The sequence below is a fragment of the Coturnix japonica genome, chromosome 9, assembly GCF_054131305.1.
Source record: "Coturnix japonica strain WE chromosome 9, WE-NBRP24, whole genome shotgun sequence".
Taxonomy (NCBI): domain Eukaryota; kingdom Metazoa; phylum Chordata; class Aves; order Galliformes; family Phasianidae; genus Coturnix; species Coturnix japonica.
Genome location: NC_140671.1, coordinates 530,193 through 550,603, shown reverse-complemented (window position 1 = coordinate 550,603; position 20,411 = coordinate 530,193). Strand labels below are relative to the sequence as shown.

At 40.2% G+C, this 20,411-nt stretch overlaps 1 protein-coding gene across 5 annotated transcripts; it reads right to left on the bottom strand.

Moving 5' to 3' along the window:
• Positions 1–691: 691 nt before the first annotated feature.
• CDC45 (cell division cycle 45) lies at positions 692–20,348 on the bottom strand. 5 transcript variants are annotated; one of them, XM_032447919.2, is made up of 19 exons: positions 20,245–20,348; positions 19,271–19,330; positions 18,893–18,985; positions 18,335–18,472; positions 17,675–17,818; positions 17,207–17,262; positions 16,649–16,697; positions 16,045–16,106; positions 15,670–15,720; positions 15,447–15,566; positions 14,941–15,072; positions 14,527–14,625; positions 14,125–14,286; positions 13,786–13,924; positions 13,325–13,408; positions 13,004–13,122; positions 12,632–12,708; positions 11,812–11,878; positions 692–709 (listed from the first exon to the last, which is right to left on the bottom strand). In XM_032447919.2, exons 1-18 carry the CDS (start codon positions 20,293–20,295, stop codon positions 11,814–11,816), a joined length of 1,701 nt encoding a protein of 566 aa, XP_032303810.1. In that variant the 5' UTR covers positions 20,296–20,348; the 3' UTR covers positions 692–709; positions 11,812–11,813. The 5 variants fall into 5 exon arrangements, 3 of the variants coding, with proteins under 3 accessions (XP_032303810.1, XP_015733012.1, XP_085411581.1); XM_015877526.2 differs by lacking the exon at positions 692–709 and adding an exon at positions 10,071–11,110; XM_085555455.1 differs by lacking the exon at positions 692–709 and adding an exon at positions 11,673–11,728.
• Positions 20,349–20,411: the final 63 nt, after the last annotated feature.

Genomic DNA, 20,411 nt, shown 5'->3' with positions numbered 1-20,411 from the left:
GTTTGGGCTCAGCAGTGGGAGCAGTGCCCACGGAGCAGCCTTCCCTTCCCCTCAGTGCTGCAGGGAGCTGGCTCAGCCCTGGGCAAGTGGGACCTTCCCTTGTGCCGCCCTGGGCACCTCAGCCCCCCACTGAAGCTCAGACAAAAGAGCAAGTGGCAGCGGTTGGTCTTGTGATGTGAGCACATTAGGAAGTGGACTGAGTCCCAACTACTTGCAGAACAGCTCTAAGCACGAAGTCCTTTAAGCTTTCAATTCCTACCAGTTTAAAATAGATGGGTGAAAAAAAGCCCACTGCTGCTTGGATCGGGCCCAGCCTGACCTGATACCCTAAATCCTTTTCGCCATCCATTTTTGTCAAGAAGTGCATTCAAGCTGGGGAAAAAGCATTTTCACGGTTGCATCAGAACAGAACCTGTGAAAAAATGTCTGTTAAAGGAAAGTGCAGAGGCTAATTACTAGCGGGGGAATTTGCTGAAGTTACGTGGCTGCCAGGGAGGTCTTTCAATATTTTTTTTTTTTTTTGCAAGATTTTTATGCTTTCTTGAACTAACTGCTGCTTTAAGAATGAAGAACAAGTATCTTCAAAGCCTTCGTTTTGCAGCATTCTTGCCAGCTTGGTTGAGATTAACAAAAGCTCCTTGCCACCCTCCTACTGCTGTGCACACGCTGGGCTGGAAGAAGGATGTCTGCTGGCCTGGCCTTTGTCCTGCTAAATGGAACATTTCAGTTATGAATTTGAAAGTAACCTGGGTTCATAGCCTGCAAATCTGGTTAGATCCTGTCTGTGTAAAGAGGGGAAATGCACCAGGCAAAGGGAAAAGGAAGCTCCATCAGTCACGTTTGCTGCAGGATGTTTAAGGAAATGTTTCCTTTTCCTGCACAGAGATGTCTGCTCATTGGAACAGGAATGAAACGTTTTACTTGAGTGAGAAACCACCGTAACTCCAGATTTGTGTTTGTAAATCTATTCCTCAGCTCAATACTATATGAGCTATTTACTCTTATTCTTTGGCCATCTTTCAAACCACAATGCAAATAAATATTCTCTTAATCCAACTTTCCTCAAACTGGGACCAGTCCATTCATCTGTACTGCTAAATCAGATTTCTGCGTAACAGAAGCCATACACCACAACTAAGTGTCACATCCCTGCATACACTCAGCAATCTATTCATGCAATATTCATGATCACTCCATACCCACAACGCACCCTGTTCATTGTTGCTTTGTGTACTAAGAAATAATTAAGTACGTGCTTGAGGATTTGCTTTTGTAAGTCCACTTCATAACATACAGCAAATATTTCTGCCGTATTAGATCAGTCAGAAGACAGCAGCTGAATCCTCTTTTCAAGTCAAACACTGTATTTGTTTTACCTGTGCACTAATTGTGGAAGCAAAATGGTTCCAAAAGCAGAGCCTCAAGCAGGTCTCATGGCTTTATATTGGAAGTAACAACGTCCTCTTGTTCTTATTCTGACCAGACTTTTGCATATATTTGTGTGTGTGTCTCTGCTCCAATCCGCTGCTTGTTGAGTCTTTGCAGGAAGGAGCAGTCTGCCTAGAAAAGCCCTTCTTCTTCCTATCACAGACCTCAGTTACAAGAAAAGGACAGTTTCAACCACTGTGTCACTGATAAAACCTCCCATGGCAACAGCAAAGGCTTTGCAGTTGCTTGGTTACACGAGCTTTGCTTCACCTTTTCTTTTTCCAGACACAAACTGAGACATTCTGCCATGAATCAACTTAACACTGTCTTTTGTCTGTGGCATTTTCAGATTTTGTTTACGACTTCAAGCTCCCCCCTCCTCCCAGAGCTCAGCACGTAGTAGCTTCAACTCAGACTCTGGCACACAGAGGTAACAAGCAGCATGGCTTTGCAGGGAAGCACATGCATTACATGGCAGCTGCCCAAGGCTTGCACCAGTCTTCTCATCACATTGATTCCAGCTGCACCTCAGGCACTCTGACAATGTCCTGAGGTATGGCTTTTAAAACTGGCAGAAATGCACTTCACTCCATGAGCAACAGAGCTGTCAACAAGAAACTGCAATTTCATAATGTTAAATTGCTCTCGATTTGAGAGTAAATTAAGAGACCTCCAAAGCCCAGGGCAGAACGGTACAAAAAGACTTTAGCTAGAAAACCAGGCAGAAACTAACAATAAAAAGATCTGCTCCTCATACTCCTATCCTCCTCAGAGCAGTTTAAATGACAAAGGCCATTCATTGATGAGGTCCATAGCAGTTACAAGATACTCCCAAAGCCCATCTGAGGTGTACTCACACCACTGTCTCTTTAGGACAAAATATATCTGGTTTAGACAGGCTTGAAGTGCCTTGGTGCTACTGTGGATAGCAATAGAGGTGGGTCTGTTCCCTGTGGCACCAAGTCCAGGGAGGGCCTCTTTGGTGCAGCCAGGCTGCCTGCGTGGTGCAGGGAGGTGCTCTGGTATACGCAGACAGAACAGTTGAGCCAAGCCAGTGCGTGTTTGTTTACAGTGGAGGACAAAAGTAAATGTTTGCCTGTAAAACCCAGCTATTTTAAACAACAGATAACTCTCAAAAGCAATTCTGATCACACAGGATCACAACTAGGCAGGTTTTGAACATCTCCAGAGAAGGAGACTCCACAGCCTCTGTGGCAACCTGTGCCAGTGCTCTGCCAGCCTCACAGTAAGAAGGTTTTCCTCATACTCAGATGGAACTCCCTGTGTTTCAGTTTGTAGCTGTTTCCTCTTATCCTGGCACTGAACATCACCAAAACCAGCCTTGTTCCTAAAGTTTTAGCCATCCAGGTAAGCTGATGGAAGCTGAGTGTCACTGATCTCTGTCACATTCCAGATACTCCAGCAATTAATCAGACCATACGTAGGCACCTGTGAACTCTGTTCTCACTCTCAAATACTCCAACTAGAATCAGTTCCATGCTGCTACTTGGGCACAAAAGAGATCACTCTGGAAAGAAAAATATTCCCCCTTGGACAAGAGCACATGAAATCTCCAAGCAGCATGATTTGGTTTCAGTATAGCTTCACATATTTGAAGGAACAAGCAGAAAAACAACAATCACAATTCTTATCAGCTCTAACAAGTGCCTAGCACGGCAGAATTCTTGTTCTTTGTATATTTTTAGATTACCCTTCCAGTTGTAATGTTCTGCCCGCACTGCCTATCTTTTGTTAGAATTAGGATATCTGTTGCAGCAGCCTGGATAACCTTTAGCCTGAGCTACAAAACCTTCTACAGTTTCCAATTATAACAGCAATCTTTCATTCCATAACACAAATAAACCAAAGTATTATCTCAGCACAGAAGACTCACATGAATACCCAATGACTGCTGTATGATTTCACCATTTTTTTTCTCTATCATTTCCTCCTATTATTTCACTAGAAATGACTGCCAAGATCGAGGCAACATAATACATGTCACTGTGTTTGTTTCTGAAATGGTTTACATCTACTTTATTTTTGTTACGCTGTTGACATTTAACCATGTTGACATTCAAGACAGGTTTTAAAATGTTATATCTACTCCCAATTTCATTATATTCTTGAACCCACAAATTATTTGTCTCCTGATTTTGACTTATCCAACTGAGAAGGTCTACTTGTTCCATTAAACACCAATTTTAGATAACTCTTAACTTCCATAGATTTGATATGCAGTATATGATACGGAAGAGGAATCTGAACAGTTCAAATAAAAGTAGCATTTCACATACATGGAAATGGTTCCTCCATAAAGACAATCTTGGTATACTACACCAATATGGACCAAGCGCTATTTTTAGGGAAAGGGCTGGTCCCATGGGATGGTACAGCAAGAAATGAAACAGCAAAGGCCTTGTAAGGTTTAGCACATCAAACACACATATGTGCCAAGCACCTCAACAACCCTGGAAATATCTAAAAAACACAAGGGTGGACAAAGCTGCAGAGAAGTCTCCAAAGAGAGTCAGAGCACAACACCTTAGAAAGACTGAACAATAAGCAAAGTATACACAAAGGATGAAACTCAATGGAACGTATTGCAGAGATCCGTTGTGAAGCAGCAAGGTGAGAACAACCAGACATCAAATGGATGGCGCACACAACTCTCCAACATCAGCAGGTCTGAGTGGGAGCTGCAGAGGGACTGTCACTACCCAGCAGCCAAGTGCTCGAGCCCTGTCCTCTGCTCTGGCACTCGTGGTGAGGAGCAGACAGGCTGGGGACACGGAGCTGGCTGAGAACAACAAACAGTGGTTTTCTTTGTGTAATCACTGTCTTGCTGCACCGTACAGTGGCACGAGCAGGCAGGACACAGAGGATTTAAGTTGCCATCAAACTTTATTCTTTGATCTCGCAAATGAGTTTGAATCAAACAGAACGGTCTTATCTCTGATGAGTATAGAGAAAAGGAAAGAAATAAAATAGGGAGGTTTTTTTCAACAGACTAGAAAATAGCATGTATAATTCTACACGTGACATTGTCGGTGCCCTGGACAGCTGGAAGGCTAGGATGCATCTTAGCAACATACAAGTTTTTTGTCCTATAAATAAAAGGATGTAATTAACAAGTGATAGGACATTGGAGTGAAAAAAACAACAGCATAAGTTGCTGTAAGTAGATTGCATCTGACACGTTTGATACTGCTCATTTATTCACCTAATAAAATCACCACAAATCTTGTTATTACTAATTGATCTGCAACATTAACATCTTTTGGGATCTCCCTTTTCACTTGAATCAGAGGTGCTCTTTCTAACATCCACACTGCTGAAGGGAGAATGTGAGGTGGAAATGAAAATAGTTCAGAAGTTAATTAAATAAAAGACCACAAAAATGTGCTGAATATCAAAAAATGAGAGGTCATCACATTTTCTTCCTGGGGGCTGTAATCAGGGGAGGAGGAGGTGTGGCAAGTTTTGTGTAATTTCTGGCAAGTCAAGGCAGCACTCTTGGAGCCATGTACAGAATGGCCATCATTGAAAGGTGTGGACAAGAAATCTTTTCTGAAAAAGAAACACTTGTTGGTTATTTAGAGACAGCAGATGCATTGAGGCTAATCAAAATGGGACTTTGGCCAAGAACAATATTTACATTTACCAGCAAGAAGTCTCCATAGAAAAACATTGAGTTAAAAGAGTTTAGCAGATAATAGGAGAAAAAAAAAACAAGTGATGAACATAAACAATGCTGGCATCAGCTTCTAACGATTCCAAAAATAAACCTCTCTTCCAAACAGATCTTTTTCCTCCTATCATCTGTTTATACAAAGAAGAGGTGAGGACTCTAATGCTGGGTTATAAGGCTCCTGTGCAGCTGTGCTATATTTCACTCCCCCTTTTGTTGCAGAGACAGTTCAGTGGGACAAGCTCCTGTATCCTATTTCCTTTCCTTCGTTATTCACAGCAGAACCTTTCACTTAGCATTTCTAATAGCACCGTGTAGTGCTGTCGTTTCAGGAAATGCCTGGCTGTATTCACTGCTAAATCAAGAAGGAGTCATGCTGGTAATTCAGGGAACACCTCATCAGAAGAAAAAAGGCAATTGCTGCTGAGCTATTGTTTTCCATTTCATTTCACACACTCAAAAGAGCTCTGGTGACCACCCAGTGGGTGCCCTGAAACAGAGATTTCAAGACACCTTCCTGAGCTAGAAAGGCAGGCCGGATTTACTGCTCACCCTCCATTGTTACTCACTATTTTCCTGTTAGTCTTTGTTTTCTATTTTTGTGTTTCACCCTGTCATTTTCAGTCTTTTTCAGGTTCTCTTCTCAGGTTTCTACGCAACAGTTGGAAAGCTTCCCTTTGACAGCATGCTATGCCCAGAGAGTTTGCTGAAGAGATGTTCTACAACAGGAGCCCGCAGGACTGAGTCAGAATTCAGAAGCCTCAGCAAGGAGGAAGTCTCTCACAGAGAACATGTTCATTAAGTTATTGTTCTAACTACTCCTTCCTTAACACTGCTATCAGCTATTCTATTTACATAGCTACGCTGCAAGTGGAACCATCTGAAACAATACTCTCCCCCGTCTTCATGTTCATGAAGCAGCACACGCTGGCTTTGCAAAGCAGGTAACTCTATACCTACTCCTATGCATGAGCAAACACTGCTTCTGTGGGTGTGAACAAACTACAACAAAATGAAAAGAAACTCTTACCTTGAGGGAGGTTTAGATTGCTAGTAGGAAGAATAGGAAGCAGCTTAGATTAACATTAGAGACAGAAAACACACACATAGCAATAATTCACGGGAGCAGAAAGAACAAGCAGGTGGCAAGGAAAACTGCATGGTTCAGAATGGTTTGGTTTTTTTTTTCTCCTTTCTCAGTCTGTCTCAGTTTGAGAACATTCCTGACAATTGGAATAGCAGATACAAAGCAGCAGGATCTTAGAAGCACTAAGTTTCTTACTGACATCCTTCAAAACAGACTAAGTAAAAATATCCACAAAGCAGGTAATCATCACAAGGTAACTCACTAATTCCTAGTAACAATAATAAAACAGCACTCGCTAAGCCAGCTTAGATGGTTTCAAAAGCATAGATCAGGCCCCTTAGAGATCTGAGCAGTTCCATTAAAACATGAAGTTACTAGCAGCAAGTAGTTGCCATAAGACAATATAACCTGACAAATACATTCTGCAATCGTGGTACTCGAATCCTGAATTACAGTGGTGATCACAGTGGCATTTAAAAACACTATTTTACCTTCCGTATAGGCTAGTGATCTAGCTACACTTTCATATCACACAGGAGGGAACCGTTAATGGCATAATTATTTCAGGAGCCCTTTGGTGACTTCCAGCAAATAAAAGCACAGAGAGCTGAATGTCCCTGTGAATTCTTTCCAATCCAGTGCAGGTGCCTCCAATTTTCCACTGACATGCTGCAAATGAATGATTAAATGAAAGTAAATTCCACCGAGCCAAACAGTGGAAGGAGATACCAACACCACGAGGACTGAAAAAACAGACGTGCTGTATCAATGAGGGGAGGTAACTGAGTGCTCTACACAGTTAAAAAGACAGCAGCTGTTTCTGTAAGGGAACATTAGCTTTATGTCCAAGGATTGGGAAGGTATTATTTCAATTGAAACTATTTTTGAAAAGAAAACAGAAGACTCAGAATATCATAGTACTTACCAAATACAGGTAACCTAGTTAACCTCAAGGAATACCCAGAGGAATTACCTACAGTTCTTAAGTCACAAAGCTGTTTTGACTTTGGAGAGGTCTGTAGGTGAGTCAGGGAAAGAAAAACAAAACCTAGACTTAATGAAGTAGACCCGAATTCAGAAAGCGAATGAGCTATGTTGTGATTTCACTTGCATGTACATTGTACCTTGGTTAGTACATGAGGTATGCTTGGGCTTGCTCATAAATTTCTGCACTGGAAAAAAACAAAAGTCAAATGCTTGAAGAGAATGAGAATAGTTTGAAATTAAGGCTCACATCATTCTCTTTCCCTAGTGAGTGTTCTGTAACATTTCCTGCTAAGAAAGTGTTTATAACTCAGCTTGTGCATAGAGGTGGCACTGTACTTAGAGCTCCACCCTGGGCAGCATTTTTTCCTTAGTCCTTGAATCCAATCCAAAGGGAACTTTCAGTACCACCTTGAAGCCAACAATGGTATGTGAGAGCCAAGAGAGACTTTAATTTTTCCATGTAAATAAACTAACAATTCACTGTTTTCTTTCCCTTCAACAAGCCAGACTTCTCTGTCAGGCTTCCTGGGATTTCTCTACCTATGGAGCTAGAAAGCTGGATACAAGCACTTTTTCACTTTTTTGCTATTTTATATCACCAAGTCAACAGAATTTACTCCCTCCATCTATTTATGCATTGTTCAGTGATGGAGTCTCTGACATTTTTTTCTTACATTTTCCTTACTATCAGTAAGAAAACTAACTGCACTCTTGCTTTGATTTGAAAAAATAACCACCACCAACCAGGTTACATTCTGCTTGGATGGCTGAGAAGTGATGCACACAGCAAGAAAACTGCTCATTTGGAGCACTGCCAGCCTACCAGTCAGCTCAGAGGAACTGGGGTTACAACAGCTACATCCATTAAAGCATCAGATAGCAGAACAGTACGGTACCAGTTAAAAGGAGCACATGAGGAACTGTTAGAGGAAGAGAAAGCTGGCAATATCATTACACTCCTGATAGGCCTTGTGCACCTGCATCTCAAATACTGCCTGCAATTTTCCTTCTGGTCTGTCTGACAATTACTTAAAGCAGTGCAACAGCAATCAGGATGCCAGAACAGCTGCAGCAAAAGGAAAAAATAGGCTGTCATTATTCAAGACTGAGAAGAGATAACCGCGGGGAACACAGAAGAGGTTTATGAAATGACGACTGCACAGAGGAAACAGGCAAAGACTGTAAAGCATCAAAAAAGCCAACAATTGGCAAGGCTGTATGTCTGCCCCCTACACAGTATTACACAGGATAAAACTTTACAAGGATCTGAGAGGAAGTTACCCCAGTTTGCAGATAACTACTGACAGGCACCAAATCCACAGAAAGCACATCTGGATCAGGATGTCCTTGGGAAGGAGGGCTGTGAGATGCGGAAGGAAGCATCATGCTATTTCTTTGTACCTTAGCATCTGTTTTTGACATTAGACATGTCAAAATTCAGATTAAGTGTCCTTCTGGTCCCTCGCTGTGGCTACATCTATGTTTAAGGTGGTAGAAACCCAGTACTTCATTCATACAAGAAAGCTGCAGTACTTTTTCCTTTTTTTCTTAAAAGCAATATAGAAAGTAAGAATTAATTTTCACCACTACACAACCTCAACATTGGTAAGTACAGGGCTGCTGACTGCCTGTGATTCTTGGGGCAGGGAATACACTTCAGTTCCAATCAAATGAGGTCCTTACTGTGTAATCTCTATTATGTCTAAGTGGTCATGAATCACTGGGCAAGAACAGCATGATTTAGTCAGCTTGTTCAGACACTTCAGTACTTTGGTACATTTAATTTCCTTACAACATCAAACTTTTTAAAGGATGGTTTTGTTTCTTTCATACTTTTGTTGTTCTCTAAATTAGAGTGGGAGCAACAGAAATAATCTAAAGCATTGATTTTTATAGCAAACACACTGGAAGAAAAAGAGTTACTGCAGCTCAAACATAATCCTCAGGGAATGTTTCTGTTTGCATTCAGACATGGAATGCCACCATACATCTAAAGAGGGTAAGCCGATTTCTTAGTGCTTTAACTATTTCTTTTAGAATGACATGTCAGGGCCACATTTTCTATTTGGACAAATAAATCAAATGCATAATAATCTCTTCATGAAGAGATGTTAAGAATTCTTGGCATGGAAACTCTGGCCAAAACTTAACTGTTAGAAGTGACTACTGAACCAGTCGGCAGCATTTCACTGTGCCGTTCCAGCTGCTTCACTGCTGAATGGGGCTGTTTTTCTGATGATGAGGGAGGCTTCAGCTTGAATCTTCCTGTACCATGATTCTCCAAGTAAACAGCATTAACACATTCATTTACAAATTCTATAGCACAGAACGAGCTACGTAAAAAGTGCCTGACACTTCACGTATTCTAAATTGTTGACATGCACATTTTTTATCCACTGACAGAGATATACTCCAATTTCCACATAGACATAACTATTTTCTTTTATGTAACATTCAGTATTCCTCACCAATTTTGGGCCACATTTGACAGCTTCTGGATCAGCTCAACAGCTGATCAATTCTAAAACCACCTTGGGAAAGCTAGACCCTAAAAACCAAAAGCAGGAAAAAACCCAGCGACCAATAAAGGAGCCAATAAAGGCCAATAAAGGACATGACAGTTGCCTGCTAACACCAACTCAAACACACACACACACACACACACACACACACCTTCTTTCTAAACTAACAGCAATAACAAAACCTCAAATAAAAAAACAGTGGTAATAATTTGCAAAGATCCTCATCAGTCACAGAACTGTGCTGTGTATCGAACGCACTGCACTAAAACTTAGGAAGCACAACTTTCCATTACTACGAGGTGGCACAAAGATTTGATTTTTCAGATCAAAAGACAGCACTAAATAACTCCTTCTGTTTGGATAAAAATATAGTTTAATTCGATTTCCACTGGCTACATCTAGATCACATTTGGTATTAAATAAACTTGTAATAAAAATCTGTACCAAGTACAATGTAATGATATATACTCTTTACATAGTCATTATAATACATTGAAGTCATACAGAATTCAAGCAAGCATTGCAAGATGAAAAACAATTCCAAACATTTACAATGTACACCAGTGTACAGCAGGATAAGTCTAAATAAGACTGAATATAACACCACCTCATACGACTAAAATGAACCGGAGCTTCTGTTATGGAACTGAAGAGATCTAGGCTGACAGTTACAATGCTACAGTCCGCGCAGTTATCATCCTGTTTTAGATTCTTCCCAGAAAAGTTATTGCCAAAGCTAGTCTACAGGTGACAATACAGCATCACAATGCATGACTAAGAACGCTTTGCTGGCACTGGGATTCCACAGATTTTATCTGGTAACAGGCAATTTCTTAGTACATGACACAGATTTCAAATCCCTAAAACCTTAAAACTTGCCTCACAAAACAGCTATTTCAACCGAAGCACAAGGCTTCAGCCTGACAGCACCAAAAAAGATTTTCAAGATGTCATTTTAAAAAGAATTTTAAAACATACAGGGTAGTTTTAAAGGAACATTTAAATATGGAACTTATTTAAAACCTATTTTTGTTGGTAGCCCACCACTAAATATCAAAGGCGCACGTCTACTAATAAAAGTAGGTTTGATGAACAGAAACACCATGTACAAATTCTCCTACTCGAGGCACTTTGCCTTTACAAGGATTGAGTCCTTACAAAGAAGCAGTATCCAACATCTGTGAGCTCAGGTTAGAAATCCTTTAACCTCTAAAGCACAAAATCAAAAGTCCAGGCCTGTATCGGAACATTTCAGATAAAGCGAGATGACATAATCGCAGCACTACGAAGTCTGGAACATCTGAAACCACTTCAGAGCATCTGATCCTCAGCTTCCAGCATAAGGAACCACAAAGCACCACCACATAACAAGGCCAGAAGACAATCTGAAACAATCTGTAGTTGAAGCATAAAGAAACAAATAGGCATAGGAATCCCAGTGAATGGCAATGCCATCTAACAAACAACTGCCATTATTGACTCAGTGTTTCTAACTTCTGAGCGAGCAGAAAGAAATTACGGTGTTAATATCCAATAGATTAATATCCATTTGGTTAGGCCTGTGAATGTACATTCACACACTCTTGTCAACATCATAAACAAAAGCAAACAAACAAAACCAACAAAAAGTGCCACACAAATAGCAAACAACTTTAACTTCAAAGCCAAGAACAGTAATCCTATGACCAAGATTCTGCCCTGAGCTCAAGCAAACTATCAGAACTGAAAGAAAAAAAGTCAATAACGGACTGTCAATCACAATTAATTAATACCTCCATTTCCTTTCACAACATATTCAGCTGCTCCTTTTACAAGGAAACTGAAAAGCCACAAACAGCTAGAATAATTTCTAACAGCTTAGAAATGGTGACATTTAAATGTCTCAAAAGAAAAAAAAAGTTCTTTTCACACATTGTCTGCCTCAATTCCAGAAGAAAAACAACCATCTTTGTAAGAAATCCTTACCTTCACTCTTTATTTTCACTGGGAATTGCTGTGTTCTGTTAGAACATTCTACAGATAACATGTGAACGTCATTTGGTTACTAACTTGAACTGTAATAAATTTCTGAATTAATCCTTTTTACTCTGTCTTACCTTTAGGACAAGAGAGAGATGAGTGCATCCAGAAATTTGCTCCTGTCTTCTGTTTTCAATTCAATTACTAAAATATAAAGTACTTTGTTACATGATACAAATAACTGAAAGATATGTCAGGTATCATACAAAGGATGTTGATTCCTACTGTGCTTATTTACATTCCCATCCAGCATTAAGAAAAAAAAAAACGAAAAAAGAGAAACCACTTGTTTGGGCAAAACACAACATGCACTGTGCATTCCAGCAAACTCACATTGCTAGGTGCTCACTACAAAACATAGTCACCATGTTTTAAACCTAGGAGAGTTTGTTTTACGTTCAATGTGCAAATACAATCAAAATGTGTAGAGCTAAAACACAAAGCAAGCAGAATCTCACTGCATAAATATCTTGTTTTTCAAAGAGTCAGTCAGGAATAAACCTTGTAACATCAATACCATACTTGGCTTGGCTGCTAAACAGAAAAGCCCTCACAGATATCCTCGTAGATGGCAAATAAAGTGTACATATGAAAATCATAAACCTGTGCAACCTTTACACTGTCTCAAAATGACAAGCAAGCCCCTGCTACATAGTTTCACTTCTGTACCAGACATGACTTAAAAAACAGAAAAGAAAAAAAAAAAGATCAGCAAACTAAGATGCAGTTTGTATCTATCCTAGACTCAGGAATGATGATCTCACATTTGCATCCAAGACATACAGAAACGAGTAATTTGTCTACACTCATTTTGCTTGATGGAGCCTGTGTGAACACTGACCCCTAAAGGAATACAGGGTGAATGAATTATACGAAATGAAAGATGGCATTACTCACTGGACATGTCGAAATGGTTGTGTAAAGTCCTAGAATTGGTACTATCAGCAGCTTTCTCAAATGCTCTTCCAAAAAAGCTACAAGATAAAACACAAAGTTGGTTACGTATTAGAAGGCACCACCCACTAAGAGCCACAGCTCTCTTAAGCTAAATACATAAGTAGTTAAGATGGAGGAAAAAAACTGTACAAGGGAGCTGGAGAAAGTGTATGTCCTCTCTCAAAGTACCTCATGTATATACTAGAAGCAAAAGCATTTTCTAAGAAGGATGCAGGTCAAGCCAGTAAGTAGGTACAGGAAAGATGTAGTTGTCTCAGAGACAGGAAAAGCATATGGATACCTCTAGTAAGATCTTTTAAACAACATCCTTACTTCTTTTTGTCAGAGCTTTCTGTCTCTGGAGGAATCCCCACCATGATCACCGTTCCCTGTTCAACATTCATTGGAGCAGCCATTATCAGTGGCAGTAATTTGCAGCGCTTGTTTTTTGTCTGGAAATCAGAAAGGTTCTTTGTGCTAGGAAGTTCCCCAGGAACAGAATTCATAAAGGTGCTAAAATTACCCAAACAATCAGCAAAAAAACGTTTAAAATTTTAAGTTGATACGAAAACATTTTAGTTGTTAACTGTAAGTATCCAGCAGAACAATAACTATTACATAGGCCAAAAGTTACATGAAACCTGATTTACTTACAGAGCAAACAAAGGATTTGAGCAAGTATTTACTAAGCAGGCACAGAGATACTGGTTTGGAAAACAGTTTCACATCTGGCGTACCCTGGGAAAACAGGAATTATTTCAATTACAACACATGGCAACGGTTCCATTTATTGATTTAAATTCTGATACCCACTGACACAGCTAAAAGCTTTGCATTGTTCCAGTTACACTAAGAAGAACCATTACAGTAAAGGAGGTTGATATCCCCTTCTTTACTTGGTAACTAAGTTCTCTCATTTGGGAAAACTGATTCTTTCTTTGTGAATTACAGAGCAGATGTCAATACTGACACATGGGAGGACAGAACAGTATAGATAGATTCCTTCTGACTTTCTGTTGGCATCATCCTTATCGAGCCAAAGTTAGGAAAACATTATTCAAATCAGACAAAACACGACACTGAAATGTGAGATGGGAGAAAAACAGAATTCTGACCTCCATGAGAGAGCAATAAAGAAAAGGCCCTTGGGAAATAACAAGGTTGGTGCAAATGCAGCTGGCTACCGTCTGCTGAATGGCACGTAACTGCTTTTTGGCCAGGTCCAGCCCCTGGTGCAGTTTGTCCAGGTTACCCCTGCAAAAGACAGAGGAAAAATGTCGTTATATAAAAATGTAAAGCTTTTCCATGCACAAGTGGGACACTTCTAAATGCCATCCCTGAGGATATTTTCTTTAATTTTTCTTTTATCTCTTATGAAGCATCAATGCATCTCTTAGATATTTAACCCACATTCCCTAAATAAAATTGCAAAAGAACAACGAGAATTTTTGTACCTGGAGAGACTGTCCAAAGCTTTAATGAAATTAGTTGTTTCAGGCCCCTCTTTCTCTATGCTCTCCATGAGAGAAGCTGTGGCATAAACTATATCACTTGCTAAGAACTTGTTCTTGAAGCCAAAATGAATGCTAAAGGTCTGAACTCTTAAATCCTTCATTCTGTAAAATGAGATAAAAATAGACAATTTCAGCTGGTGAACGTTAATATTATCTCCTCAGTGTGTTATTGTTAAGAACCTGAAGATTAATTTCGCTCTAACATTTGCAAAGAGTCTAATATTACTTTATCTTATCTTTTTTTTTTTTTTTGAAGGAGACATTATATCCACTTCATATAAAAACATTTTAATTTAACCAAAAATATTTTCAGGTAAATCACTTGTATGTAAAACAATTTACCCAAACTTATTTGCAGATTCTTCTATCATTTCCCGAAGATTTTCTTTCAAAGACATGTCCATAGAATTAAACTTCTGTTTCACTTGCTTCAAAGGCAAACTGAAAACAGAAGGAAAAATTACCAATAGATAAAGCCAGAAGAAACAAATATTCTTCCTTGCCTTCATAAGGCATTAAGATCTGGTAGTTTAGCAAACAAAGTCCAACTGAGCTTGTTTTGCTCTAGACATTGAAGAGAAGGTATAAGAATACATAAGTCATTTCCAAATCAATTATTCAAGTAAGGGCATATAGCTGAATTATTCTTCATACAGTAAGGCACAAGTGGCACAACTCAACTCAAAGAGACTCCACAACTGACTCAGAGCCCTACAAACACATTTGAAAAACAACACACTATTAAAAAAAACTCACCCCATGTCAGCCAAAAACTCCTGCAGCCGCTTCTGTCCTTGCACTGACCAAAGCTTAAGGTTAGCAGAGGTGTATGAAGTATTACAGAGACTTTCATACAGAGACCAGTGCTGATAAAGTGCCAGGCGCAGACTGAACAGGAATTATAGGAAATACAAGCATACACATTCTCTGAAGTTACAGAAAGATAGAGAACTCTCTAACTATCAGGTGCCTTCAATTGCTCTTATACAGTGTTTGTCTAATCTTTGTGAAAAGATGCAGCTACAAATAACACTGCAAGACAAGAAACTCTGACATCTAACTAAATGTGTAGTTAAGCTGAAATGAAGCTGTGGGAGGTACTGAAAGATTCTTGTGTTCAACAAGACATTCACATTTTCTTTTTTTTTTCTAATTCTGATTTCAGCAGCAAAGCGGTTTGGGGTTTCTTTCCCTCGACATAAACTCAGCTGGGGTGCACCAAGTAGGCACAGTTTGATTTTGCCGAGTTGAGGCAAGGATACTCGTATTCAAATGCTATTCGCATGCAGTCAATTGACAGGGAGTTTTCCTCATCCTCGTTGCGGTGGTTATGGCGAGACACGTGGCGCTGCAGGACTCCAATGTCAGTCACATACTTCATCCTTAAAAAAAAAAAAACAACAACATTAAATTCCAACATTTCATGATCTTTATTAATTGCTATTAGCTGCTCCAAAAAAATAAGAAGGAAAAAAGCTTCCTTACTGAGTAATTTTATCCTGGACCCACTGATCTGTTAGGCCAACAATTGCCCACCTGAAATTGGGAAAACAAACAAGTTAAAAAATAAAAATACAACAACAAAACAAGCAAACCTGGAAGGTGTGTTATATTTAAATATTTAAGTATGTAACAGAATGAGGCAGAAACATGATTCATCAGCTGGGCATAGGAGTTGGTAACAAAGTTGTACACGGTTATTTCTAATCGGTTTGTGCAGCTGGGTCCTCCAAATTAAGACAGACATTTGCTTTAGGAAATAAGCTGCTATCTCATGCTGAAATCACAGTTTTGGAAAATCTCACTTCTTTACTGTACAATTATTTACAGCCTTCACAAGAAACGATAACAGAAACCTACCACAACATGTCATTCAAATCTTTAGACATTATCCACGCCAGATCAAACATCACCATCGCAGACTACATGAAAGGAAAGCAAAAAGAGAGAGCAAATAAACATAAAGCTCGCACTTCATTATGCAAACAGAAAACTTAACTTTGCCAATTGATGCCTTACAAGTCTTTTCACAAAAGTATTCTGGGGCATAGAGGTACTTTTCCAAAATCTAAATAAAAATAAAAATAAAAATCCACTACTAGTTTTTCTATACTAGCATCAAAGATATCAAGCAGCAGAAATGTTAATGCTTCTCCTCCAACTTTTTTCTCCTGCTGTTAACACTGTACTGCACACTGCCATGCAGTTGGCACTGCTGTCCCAGCCTACTGGGATGTTTCTGGGACATCTCTAATTCAATAACAGGAGAAACAGATGTGCACAGCCTGAAAACTTTACACTGCTAAGGCAAACTGCTTGTTGGTTGATTGTGTGTCTCACCATATCTAATAAAGACTATTACATAAAGTTTTATTAGTTAGTTACAAATTGTATTAAATAAAGCAACCAATGTCAGAATTACAGTGGCACCTTGTAATTTTGTGGAGAATAAGCTGATACTTACTGAGGTCCCATGGTATTCATATTGCTCGTAATCAAAAAGAATTTCACGTCTAAAAGAAGAAAAAATAAGTCTGACTAAGTGGAAAACCAGACTTATCCAATTCAAATGATAAACCTGAGCTGTGAAATAATTGCTTTTCATTTTAGCAGTAAGAAAAAGATAAAACTGGAAAAAAAAAAGAAGAAAAAAGAAAAAAAAAAAAAAAAGATCTTTGAATTCTCAAATTGTTTATTTTTTTCCTGATCATGTCATTTAAAAATACTGAGATTAAAAAGAAAGTGGCCCAGATTTTATCCTTAGACAAGATAATAGTGCTGCTTAACAGTGAAGCTCTGCAGCTTTTGCTCTTCCTATTTATAAACTATTGACAATTATCTTCCTTATAAGCATATAAGCATTTTAGCTTTATATATACATATATATATATATATATATATATGCTAAATAAGTCTTTCCATTTTCTGAGGAAGTTAAAACTAAAGCATATTGGAAACAAAGAACCGAAATGTACAAAGCAAAAGACAAATGTGCACAACACAGAGAGAACCTGAAGCTCACCTGCGTGCCTCCCATTCTCGCCTTTGTCGCCTTTTCATTGTTCTCTCTATTACCTCCTGCAAATTAATTTGGACATTAAAATGCTAAAAAAAAACCAACAACAACACACTCCAATAAATCAGCACTTATCCAGTTACTTCAGTGACTAGATCTTCATTAAAAGAGGAATTACTCAGCAGCCCAGAGCACATAAGCAGAGGTTGATCTCCTCAGTTAAGCAATTACATGAGGACAGCACTACATGTGTAATCAGTTTTAAGTTCAAAACATGTTCTGATAAGCAGAAAATACTTCAGTGCAGCTCAAATAAACAATCTGTGCAAGGGAAAGTCATAGTAATTATCTTTTACTCACACACTTAATTTTCTACCAGATCCAATATGTTATTGCTGTTAATTAATCTGCTCCAAGGACTTCTTATGTCTGGCTTATTTTCCTATCTTAGAAAATGAAGCACCAGAAACAAACCTCTTCAAAACGCCTGCGTTTATCTGACGGTTCTGAGCCATCGCTGTCATTCTCTGAGTCCTCTTCTTCGTCCTCTTCATCTCTGAAGATATCATCATAAGCAGGAACATCGAGATCGTCGTCTTGTTTAACTAACAGTTTAATCTAGCGAGAATAAAGGCACATTTTTCAGCAAAGCACCATTTCAAACAACAAATGCGAAAGCTTCAGATACTTCAAAAGAGAAACCAAAAACTCATTTTGGCTGTTATCCACCCCAGTGTTAAGAAGCAGTAGTTGTGTTTATATGAAGACCGTGCTTATTTATCCAGCGTAAGAGTAGAAACTGCATTCGTTTTCCACAATGAAATCATAGTTAGAGCACGGCATGAAAGAACTTGAGGCTGTTACACACCGTACTACGCTTATCTTTTGATTTGTACCAGCGTGAGCTGCAGGAAGAGAACTCTCCAGACAGCCATCACAGCACTAACAGTGTATGTTTTAGGAGCTCAAAACAGCAGTTTTTTTGCTCTGCCAATATTACTGGATATCTGCATCAGTAACGGTCATTTCCTGACTGCAAGCAGTTCTGCCACACACAGAACAGCACTGAGGCACCCCCAGCCCACAGAACACACAGTTTGTTACAACACAAGCTGAAGGAAAAGCTCAGCTCACCTGTGTCTCATTGTAAACATTCACTACATTGATGGGTCTGTGGCTGTCGCACACAAAAAAATAAGTGTCTTCTTCAGGCTGCAAGATCTCCAGCAGGTCCACATTAGCACCACAGTTAATAAAAACAAAGTGTTTGAACTGCAAACAGAACCAAAACAAACATTTTTCATTTTAATTAGTGGGAAACATGGAAGACTACAACGACCTCTACAAGAGCACAGAGCACTCACTGCTGCCAAAACCAACATGACCCTAAGAAGGAAAAAACGTGCAAGACAACAGACCATGTTTAAGTTCAGACATTGGACATCCAGCACCACCAACTTCCACATCCCAAAATTGTGTGAGCTCAAGTTGAACCGATCAGAAATGAGCTGATATTAAAAAACATATATCACAAAATATATATACCTCAACAAATTTGGAAGCAGAATATTAAAACTTAACCGCTGTGTTGAGGTAAGAAATAATATAATTACACGAAGAGCTGCCATTTTAAATTGGGGAAAGGACAGAAATAAATTTCTATACACAATGAGCTGCAGCTTCTCTTTTTACCTGATCTTTATGCTCAAGAAAGGCAGTTTCAAGTTCTTGCCATCCAGACACAGGGACTAGTGTATATTGCACGTGATCACATTGAAATAAAGCCTGAAATGAAGCAAACAGCTGTCAGCTACAGCGCCAAACAATCCCTTCTGCATCACTGCACTGCGCTACAACTCCATTTCATACCCATCTTTATCTTGAAGATGGCCAAACTGACAAGCTGACAGCGGCTGTGGCAGCACGGCTTACAGCGTGTCCACATTGGGACTCATGGAGAAAACGTTTCACAGAATCAGTTTCAACTTTTCCCCTTTTCTGAGTTCAAACCCATTCAAAGAATCCCAGTGACTTTTTTTGAGTTGGCCCGCAGAGGTAACAAACACTTACCTGGAGTATTTTACAAGCACACAACGCATCAACGTCTGAGGCCACAAGAAGAAGAACCCTCTGCAAAAATAATAGAGTAACAGTATTAACATGTTAACAAAGGGGACAGATCTAGTGAGCTAGTACATGAAATGAGTGACCGTGGGATGAGAAAGGGAGGAATTGAAGCAGAGATCACTATAAGCATGGAACAGGACTGGATCTAAACAGGCACTGCAGCAAAATAAACCATTTGGATCCCAGTAAATGTGAACAACGAGCAGCCCCGCTTAAAGCGGTGAAATCACAGCCCAAAAGTGCCCGTGCAATCACAGCACCCGGCGCCCTGCGCTGCGGCACCGGGTCAGGGCCGGGCAGCTCCACAGCCGCTGTGTGTGCCTCAAACAGGCACAGCTCTAGTACAGCATCTGAACGGCCTCGAACTAAGAAAGCCTGGAGCAAAAACAGGACCGAGGCAGCGCCTGGTACAGCCCATGTCCAGGTAGCTCAGCTTTTGGTTTAAGGTTCAAACACTTTCCATCGCACGGACTGTGGAAGTAACACGGGCAGAACGCAGCGCAGCGCCCCAGGGAAGGGAAGGAAGGGAAGGGAAGGGAAGAGAAGCTTTCCCGCTTCAGGACGCGGATCGCCGAGGGGCAAAACCAGGCTAAGAGGAAAGCGGGACTGAGGGTAAACTAAAGAGAGTACGAGATCCAGTGTCTGGGCGTGCAACACTGCGGTGGTTAACAAGAGATTTTAAAAAGGTTAATTTTTTTTTAATTTTTTTTTTAAAGGCAAATCTAGAGCTGCCTCTGCTAAACAAAAGAGCAGCAGGAACGCGGCAGCCTGCAGAGCACAGAGCGCGGCCTGCAGAGCACACAACCCTCCCCGGCCTCACACACAGCGCGGCCCGTTCCCCCCACAGCCCCACGGGAGCGGAGCAGCCGCCTCGGTCCCGGCGCTCCCGGAGCCGGCCCGTCCCGGCCTTGCCGCACCTGGCTGACGATCACATCGTAGAACTGCTGGCGGCAGTCGGTGACGAACATGGCGGCAGCGCAGCGCTGAGGGAACGGCGCCGATGGCCGCGCCGCTCAAAGTGGGCGCCAAAGCAGCGCCGCTTCCCATTGGCCACTGGAAAAGCGGCCGTCGCTAATTCGCAGCG